At 34.6% G+C, this 9,223-nt stretch overlaps 2 protein-coding genes across 2 annotated transcripts; both read left to right on the top strand.

Moving 5' to 3' along the window:
• Positions 1 to 3,074: 3,074 nt before the first annotated feature.
• Positions 3,075 to 3,541, top strand: LOC107910657 (DNA replication licensing factor MCM2). Its single transcript, XM_016838592.2, has one exon. It carries the CDS (start codon positions 3,151 to 3,153, stop codon positions 3,397 to 3,399), a length of 249 nt encoding a protein of 82 aa, XP_016694081.1. The 5' UTR covers positions 3,075 to 3,150; the 3' UTR covers positions 3,400 to 3,541.
• Positions 3,091 to 9,223, top strand: LOC107910656 (DNA replication licensing factor MCM2). Its single transcript, XM_016838591.2, has 17 exons — positions 3,091 to 3,541; positions 3,650 to 3,828; positions 3,900 to 4,089; positions 4,215 to 4,434; positions 4,529 to 4,736; positions 4,997 to 5,131; positions 5,220 to 5,411; positions 5,530 to 5,702; positions 5,785 to 5,973; positions 6,109 to 6,225; positions 6,795 to 6,879; positions 6,976 to 7,128; positions 7,221 to 7,346; positions 7,431 to 7,613; positions 8,452 to 8,613; positions 8,691 to 8,843; positions 8,930 to 9,223. The coding sequence occupies exons 1-16, from the start codon at positions 3,451 to 3,453 to the stop codon at positions 8,808 to 8,810; spliced, it is 2,523 nt and encodes an 840-aa protein (XP_016694080.1). The 5' UTR covers positions 3,091 to 3,450; the 3' UTR covers positions 8,811 to 8,843; positions 8,930 to 9,223.

The raw sequence follows: 9,223 nt of genomic DNA, 5'->3' as shown, positions 1-9,223 counted from the left end.
CTTTATGGCTTGCTAAACTCTTCTTTTCTAGTTGAAGTAATATTCGAAGTTTGATTCTACAAGTTTGTGAGATCGAATTGCATGTCTTCTGGTTTAATTACAATTGTTTAAGTTTGTTAAATATTATGTCTGTATTTGAAAGCTTAGAATAATTGCTTTGTCAATTAGATAAATAGTTGATTGATCAATTTCTTATATTTGTGACAACTACATGATTATTTGTGTAGTGTGGCCATGCAGTATAACTTAAATAAACCCTGGTTGTGCATTTTTTTGTTAGAATTAGGTCTATTTCGTTTTTAAGTCTATTGATAAATTAAATTCTTAAGCAATCATTATAGGGTTGTTGACCGCGCCCCAGTGTGCATGCCTCAGGGCTTAGGAAAATGCAATTGAATAAAGAATTAAGTGCATTATATGCAAAAATACATGTCAAATTGTAATATAGTTAAGTTTACAACGAAACACTTTGGAAGTATTTCGAGGATCATACCCAAGAGATTGCCAGGTTGGTAAAAACTATTGTTACATTAATTGTCATAATCTAAACTAAACCTAAGTTAAACTATCGAAACTTCCTATTCCTAATTTCAATGATACGAGCTACTTGGCCTATAATTGATTGAATTACTAATTGTCAACTAAGCCAATAATTACCCTTATTTGAGTTATTTACCACCCTTAACTAAGAATACCTTCTCGGTCTCATCCTTGTTAAGAGTTACTACCTAAGATACCTTTTCAATCTCACTTAGGTATACAAATAGCCTTTTGGTCTCACGGCTTAACACAAGTTTACTAAAGGCTTACTCAACAATATATCTTTTCGATCTTACTTGTCTAGATGTTCTACTAGGTTCATCAATCCTAGTATACTAAGTTATTTAGCAAACTCGAATAAATACCCAATTTCATATAATTATTTACTTAATCAATTAATTAGTTAAATAATCGGTTCATGCGAGATATGTATAAAGCACAAGTTATTCTACTATTTATACAAGCAATCAATTAATTAAATTAATGATAGAGATAAAAGTAAATAGAATAGGGAAATGAATGCTCATGGGTTAATCAAGGTAACAACATGCATTCAGAACAATTTTTGCTCGCAATTGCCTAACTTCGTAATAGAAGAATTCCACTTAAAAAAACATAAAAGAAAGCTAAACTAAAGAATAATTGAAAACCAAAATCGAAAGTATGAAATCTGATGAAGTCTCAATCCCCATTACCTAATTTTGGTTATAATCGAAAGGCTAAGATGCCATTTTAATTAATACATCAACCAGAAAAAGACCCTGAATTGCCCATTGGAAACGCAATTGTCGCGTTTGTGAAATCATTGCGACGTTGCGATGAGAAGCGCTTTGCTTGTCGCGACATCGACTTTGTTTGTAGCCTTTCCTTATGCTTGTCTTCGATGTTGCGACTTCCATACTTCGTTATTTAAGTATTAAAATACTATGATAACTATTAAAAAGCATAAATTACTACTTCAATTATAAAAACATAAATTCGAACTAAAATGACTTGATTTAGCTATTAAACAAGTTAAAATCATGTGAAAAGAGATATGAATAACAATATAAATCATGGCAAATCAGTTGTTTATCAATAAGGGAAGTAATTAATGACGATTGTGTAGATTATCGAAAGGGTAAGAAGAAATTAGGTTACCAGACGATTGTCGATAACTATAACCAGTTTATTAAATAACATTGAAATTTATTTTTGCATCAATGGTCAAACCCATGAATCAAACAAAGAATTTACTTTAACTAGAATTTCATCTCATCAAATTTTTCTAAAATTTTAATTATTGATTTATTTTCTTTTACTAATTTCTTAATTTAAAATTTTAAGTTTTCTTTAAACAAAACCCTTGTTTCCCTTTAATTTATTTGTTTTAGTCGAAGGAATACAATTTCTATCAATCTTTGTGGATTCGACCATACTTTTCCCTTCTACTAATTATTCATTTTCAAGTAGGTTTTATTTTTGACAGCTTCGACAATCGTACATATATAAAATATCAATATTTTAATATTTATTTTTTATTATTTTGAATTATTAAATAAGTTAATATATTTTAAATATATTTAAAAATTCAAATAATGAATCTAAAATTAATTACAATAATTAAAATATATTATTTAAAAGTTAATTAAAAAGTTAAAAGTGTAAAATCTCATTCAACGTATGTAGAATTAAAAAACTAATTATTATAAATCTCATATATAATAAATAAATAAAATTATACGTTACGTGAGAAAATATAGACAATTTTGAAAGTTTTTGATTTATTATTATTATTTTGTTTTGGTTTAACGGAAATAGATTAAAATTATCACAAAGATCACCTAATGAAACCTAATAAGTATGTGGTAGTGAGATTTATTTTTATATTGATATTGTATCATATTATCAAGGTTTAATGATAAATTTGGTTACTAATATTTATATGTTTTTGTCAAAATAACTTTAATTATATTTTTGAATTTTTTTATCATCAACTTTTTTTTTCAAACTGCTTTTTCTAATAAATTTAATGAAAGTATCATTAAAAACATAATATGAATAACGTGGAACATTTTTAATTTATTTTCTTTAAATTAAAAGTTATTTTTAACTTAATGAATTATTTATTTTATTATTTTCCACATGTAATTATTTTATTAGGTTATTTAAGTAATAAATTACATCTAAATAAAAATATTTCACATATAAAATTCTATATCATTCCATTAACTTTTTAATAATATTTTCATCAAATTTATTAAAAAAGTAATTTGAAAAAAGAATAAAGATTGATAGCAAAAAACCAGACTTAACAATATAATTAACACCATTTTGACAAAATATGTAAACATTATCATCAAGTTTATTATGAATTCAAATTAATTTTGTAAAATAGAATAATAATATTATTTTCAAACAAAAAAAAATAGACTTCAGAACCGAACCCAAGCCCAGCAAACCGAAAAATTAAAAAAAAAAAACCGGATACGATAAGTATTAAATGACATGTACACCATTTTGCCGCCAAAACTTCGCGCCAAAAAAGAGGGTTTTATCGTTTATTTGTGCGCCCTAAGAGAGGGCCTACCGTTCTTGATACGATTGAGCGGGCAAAGAGAATCCATAAGAATGGCTGGAGAAGATTCCGGAAATCCGGTTCCGTCGACACCAGAATCGCCGACATCTGCAGGTTTTAACACGGATCAGTTGCCCCATGACAACAGCCACTCATCGGACGAGGAAGAGGCAGCGGTGGATCCTGAGGCAATAAGAGACGAACCGGATGAGGTGGACGAAGAGGAAGACGATGGGGAAGATCTCTACAATGATAATTTCATGGATGATTACAGGGAGATGGGTGCGCAGGACCAGTACTAATCAGTGGGGTTGGATGAATCGGTGGAGGATGAGAGAGATTTGGATCAGATCATGCAGGATCGCAGGGCTGCCGAGTTGGAACTTGATGCCCGTGATGCTCGCATCCCCAACCGCAAGCTCCCTCAGCTTCTCCATGATCAGGGTCGGTAGAGTGCTACATAGCTTCCCATTTTTTTCTCTATCTGGTCCATTATTTTTTTTCTGTCTTATATGAAGTGGTTAATATATGGGGTTGAAATGATGACCGCAGACACAGATGATGACAATTATAGGCCTTCTAAGCGACAGAGGGCTGATTTAAGGCCTCCATCTGCCCCAAGAAGCTATGACGACACTGATGGCTTGCAGAGTTCACCAGGAAGGTCACAGCAAGACCACTCAAGGGACGATGTCCCCATGACTGATCGAACTGATGATTACCCTTACGAGGTTCAGACCTCTCCTCAGCTTCAATAATGTTGGCATTTCAAATGGCATCTAACTTTCCTCGTTGTATTTAGGATGAAGGTGATGATCAAGGTGAGTTTGAGATGTACCGTGTCCAAGGAACATTGAGAGAGTGGGTTACTAGAGATGAAGTGCGTCGCTTCATATTCAAAAAGTTCAGGGATTTCATACTTACATATGTGAACCCAAAAAATGGACATGGGGACATAGAATATGTACGCCTCATAAATGAGGTGGTGTCAGGTAAAGCATCTATTCATCCTTAACCTGTAGTTTCTGAAAACTAAATGCACAAACAAAATATTTGATCAATATTAAAAGTGACAAATTGATATGCTGTATGCGCTATTCATTGTTCCATTTTGCAGCCAACAAGTGCAGCTTGGAGATTGATTACAAGCAGTTCATTTCCGTTCATCCTAATATCGCAATCTGGCTGGCTGATGCCCCTCAATCTGTCCTAGTAGTTATGGAAGATGTTGCCCAAAGGGTGGTCTTTGATTTGCATCCAAACTACAAAAACATCCATCAGAAGATATATATCCGCATTACAAACCTTCCAATTTATGATCAAATTCGTGATATTAGGTAATGTAGAATATTCTTCTTTTCTTATATCACAATTTGGCAATTTTATTTTGCTATTGTTTCAGTTTTTTACTTCTCATTTTGTCGTTTCTAGGCAAATCCATTTGAACACCATGGTTCGTATTGGGGGTGTTGTGACTAGGCGATCTGGGGTCTTTCCCCAATTGCAACAGGTAAAATATGATTGCAACAAGTGCGGATCAATTTTGGGACCGTTCTTTCAAAATTCATATTCAGAGGTTAAGGTTGGGTCTTGTCCCGAATGCCAATCGAAGGGCCCATTCACTGTCAACATTGAGCGGGTAAATTTTTTCCCCCTTCCGGTGCACCTGTAGTTACTTCTGTATGTTTTTCTATACAAAAAAGGATTATAAGCTGGATAATGTTTTTGAGCTTCTGTTTCTTATTAAGAATCAAAACAGCTCCTGCTAAACTGCAAATAAGTTTGGATTAATCTTAGCTGTGGCTTTGTTTTTTAATAAATTTCGTTCCAATCAACATCCAATTAAAAGTAATATCCCTGTTTTCATTTTTCGCTATGTTCTTTGTTGCCTCGTTGCAGACAGTATACAGGAACTACCAGAAGCTCACACTTCAGGAAAGCCCAGGAACTGTGCCTGCTGGAAGGCTTCCAAGATACAAGGAAGTAATATTGCTCAATGATCTAATTGACTGTGCCCGTCCTGGGGAAGAAATTGTAGGATCTTCTTCCTATATTTGATTTGTACCTATTTATTCTGTCAGGAATACCAATTTTTGTTTTGCGTCCCATGTCACTTTTTCAGGAAGTCACAGGCATTTACACAAATAATTTTGATATGTCATTGAACACAAAAAATGGATTTCCTGTCTTTGCCACTGTGGTTGAGGCAAACTATGTTGCAAAGAAACAGGATCTCTTTTCTGCCTACAAACTCACTCAGGAAGATAAGGAAGACATTGAGAAGTTGGCCAGGGATCCACAAATAGGAGAAAGGGTTCGTCGTTCATGATACTGTTCTTTTATTCTGAACTGTCCCTTTGTTCTGCAACGAATATTGGAGTTCTCTCTTTTGGTCAATTTCTAATTTGAATGCTTGATGATCCACTTTTCAGATAATAAAGTCCATTGCCCCCTCAATCTATGGTCATGAAGACAAAAAAACTGCAATAGCTCTTGCTATGTTTGGAGGCCAGGAGAAAAATGTAGAAGGGAAACACAGACTCCGTGGAGACATAAATGTACTACTTCTAGGTGACCCAGGCACAGCAAAATCACAGTTCCTTAAGTATGAGCTAGCTCTCTCAGTTCTTTGGTTTGAATCAGATATCTTGAACATGCATTTGAAACTTGAAGGTTTTTATTTGAAGGTATGTTGAAAAGACGGGGCAGAGAGCTGTCTATACCACTGGCAAAGGGGCTTCTGCCGTGGGGCTGACAGCAGCAGTGCACAAGGATCCAGTAACCAGGGAGTGGACCCTTGAAGGAGGAGCCCTTGTTTTAGCTGACAAAGGGATTTGTCTTATTGATGAATTTGATAAAATGAATGATCAAGACAGGTAAGGGAAAGCCTGGCGTAAATTTAACCACTATAATTAGATAACTTCAGCAAACACCTTTTGTCGTTTGCTTTACTTTTCTTCTTTTAGGATATTACTTGAGCTTTAAAATTATTGGAACATCTGTGCATTCAGGGTGAGTATCCATGAAGCAATGGAGCAGCAAAGCATTAGCATATCAAAAGCTGGGATAGTAACGTCTCTCCAGGCTCGTTGCTCGGTCATTGCTGCCGCAAATCCAATTGGAGGAAGGTATGGATGGTTTATATATGAGATGATGATTTGGCCAATGGGTTCATCGTTTAGAGTTTAGCGCATCATACAAAGACCATATGGTGCACCAACAACGGGATTGCTTCACTCTTTGGATTCATTTCCTTATTATTCCCAATGAATAAAAACCCAAACTGGAATTGGCTGGACTCCTGGTTTCGTTTCAAACAGTTCAAAGTAAAATTTCTCTAAAATTGGGTTAAAAGGCCCATAACATATAAAACCTCCAAAGTTTTTTGGTTTCCTAACTTGATAAAGAAAAAACATCCGGTTTACTGGTTTTTAATTGTTTTTTCTGTTTTCTGGTTTTCTAGCAATTCTGGTCAGTTCGACCGTAATCCACTTCAATGTAATTCTGATCAGTTCGACAGTAATCGTTTAATGTAATTTGGGTTCAACCAGTTGAAATGACTGGTCTTGTTTGGTTTTCTAATAATTGTTTAATCCCATTCATCCTTCTCACATAGAATCTTCTTTTTTTAGATTCCCGGATGTCTTATTTTGGTTAAGAGTCAATTCATAAAACTAATACGCATGCTTGCTTGCAGATATGATTCCTCAAAAACTTTTTCTCAAAATGTTGAGTTGACAGATCCCATTGTCTCTCGTTTTGACATCCTATGTGTTGTTAAGGTTATTCCCTTCGGTGCTCAATATTTAGTTTTCTTTGCAAAGCTCTATTACCAGACCTTAGTAGGATTAAGGTAAAAAACTTAATTTCAAATGCAGGATATTGTTGATCCTGTAACAGATGAAATGCTTGCAAAGTTTGTAGTTGACAGCCATTTCAGGTCACAACCTAAGGGTGCTAATATAGATGACAAAGCCTTCAGTGAATCCCAAGAAGAGAGTCAAGCCCCTGTTGGACTAGCCGATTCAAAGGTTCATAGTGGCTGTTCTATTATCCTAACTGATTGTACTTTTTAGACCTTGTTCTTCAAATGATCATATGAATTTTTACGTTTGCATTGCAGATTCTTTCTCAAGAATTACTAAGGAAATATTTAACCTATGCCAAGTTGAATATATTCCCAAGGTTCCATGAAAAGGATATGGCTAAGCTTACTAAAGTTTACGCTGATTTGCGAAAAGAATCTTCTGTAAGATTCCTTTTCTCATTTTGCTGGTGATTTTGAAAGTGATTTTACTTTACTGCCCTAATGCTTTCTTAATTGTCTGTGTAGCGTGGACAAGGCGTCCCTATTGCAGTTAGGCATATTGAATCGATGATCAGGATGTCTGAAGCACATGCCAGGATGCACCTTAGGCAGCATGTCACCGAAGAAGATGTGGACATGGCTATACGGGTCCTTCTTGAGTCATTCATTTCAACACAAAAGTTTGGGGTTCAAAAAGCCCTACGAAAGGTATAACCGGAGGTTCACTCTCTTTCAAGAACTTTCTCCATAAGGTGCTAATATGGAAATACTTTTAAAAAAATGCCATAATGCAGTATGTTTTTCCCTCTTATATGTTTGTCCAGAATAAGTATGAAGTATTTTGTACTTTTTTCCTCTATATTTTGGCAATACATTATTTGGGGCAGATGGTATTCTCATGGCCTGCATTTCTGAAGAATGGCGCTTATACATTGATGTGGTTATTCTGATGGTTTGGCAGTTGCTAGTTTGTTGTGTTTAGGCCTATTCCTTTATGTATGAGTGAATTCACCATTTGATATAGTATTATCTCATGCCTTGCTATCTTCTGATGCTGCATATCAAGCTATGATCCTAATTATTTAAATTTTCACTGATTTTGGAGTTATAATCTCTGGGCATTTCTCTGTCACATGAACTTGGTTTATAAGCTCTTTTTTAAGAGTTTCATACATGATGCATTGCTCACTTTATTGCTTTCTATCTAAATTCTGTCTCTATTCAAACCCTTAGATTTTCTTATGCAATTTGCCAGATGTGCTAATTGTTTTTTCCAGAGAATTTCTGATTGTCTAATGCATAACTTCTAAATTAAAAGCAATTTATTATTGGTAGGCTAGGCTGTGAGAGGAATCGAATATCTTACAGCTTTAATTGATTCTCTAAAAGCTGTCTGAATTCAACAAAGAAATTTGCTTATGCTCTTCTGGTTGAATTGTTGATTGTTAGATATGTTTTGAAGGCCAAAAGTTGGTTGTTTTCATTCTTCAAAAAACGAAATATGTTTGTCGTAGTGAGGCTGAGAAGAATCTGATGTATTTTGCAGAGCTTCAGGCAATATATAACCTTCAAGAAGGACTACCATGGACTGCTACTTGTACTTCTTAGGGAGCTTGTGAATGATGCAATGCGCTTTGAAGAGATACTTTCTGGATCAACTCAAATGCTTAACTATGTTGATGTAAAAGTAGTAGATCTGCAAGCCAAGGTACCATAACTTGACGTTGTTCTTTTGCTAATGATGTTAGACCATATTAATTTATGGATTTTAATTACATTGTGTAGGCTGAAGAGTATGAAATCACTAATTTGGAGGCCTTCTTTTCAAGCTCTGAATTTAAAGCCTGCTACGAGTTGGATGAACAAAGAAAAGTCATCAGGCGTCATCTTGCAGATGATAGATGATGACAAATCATAGCTGAGACATTACTTGGACAGGTCAGTGATCCTCTTGGTTCGGAAGGTATGAAGTACCTAGGCAACCATGACTGTCATCCTCACCCAGCCATTTTCAATAATTGCAGATAGCTTCTGTGCTAACCATGTATGAATTGGGCGGGAGATAATTGCCAACAAACTTGTGTGGCGATGCAAGTTGACAAAATCACTAACCTCAGATTTTGCAATTGTTGGTTTGTTGGGTGATAAAAGAACCTCTGTACTAGACAATTTATTTGGTGACTACTGCTTCTGTCTTGTTGAAGTTAAATGAACTTAAACTGAAATTTGCTGTCAGCATGTCAGTGTCATACACTCACATTGGTTTGTGGGCCAAGGTGGATTGTGAATGTGATGAATGTTGCTTTTTCCGAGTGAAA

This window comes from Gossypium hirsutum, chromosome D02, assembly GCF_007990345.1.
Source record: "Gossypium hirsutum isolate 1008001.06 chromosome D02, Gossypium_hirsutum_v2.1, whole genome shotgun sequence".
Taxonomy (NCBI): domain Eukaryota; kingdom Viridiplantae; phylum Streptophyta; class Magnoliopsida; order Malvales; family Malvaceae; genus Gossypium; species Gossypium hirsutum.
This window is presented reverse-complemented; position numbering and strand designations above follow the sequence as displayed.

Coding starts and splice junctions, on each gene's coding strand:
- LOC107910657 (XM_016838592.2), top strand. CDS start 3,151: ATGGCTGGAGAAGATTCCGGAAATCCGGTTCCGTCGACACCAGAATCG.
- LOC107910656 (XM_016838591.2), top strand. CDS start 3,451: ATGCAGGATCGCAGGGCTGCCGAGTTGGAACTTGATGCCCGTGATGCT. Junction 5,412..5,529: donor ATCCACAAATAGGAGAAAGG/GTTCGTCGTTCA, acceptor TCCACTTTTCAG/ATAATAAAGTCCATTGCCCC. Junction 5,703..5,784: donor GCAAAATCACAGTTCCTTAA/GTATGAGCTAGC, acceptor TTTTATTTGAAG/GTATGTTGAAAAGACGGGGC.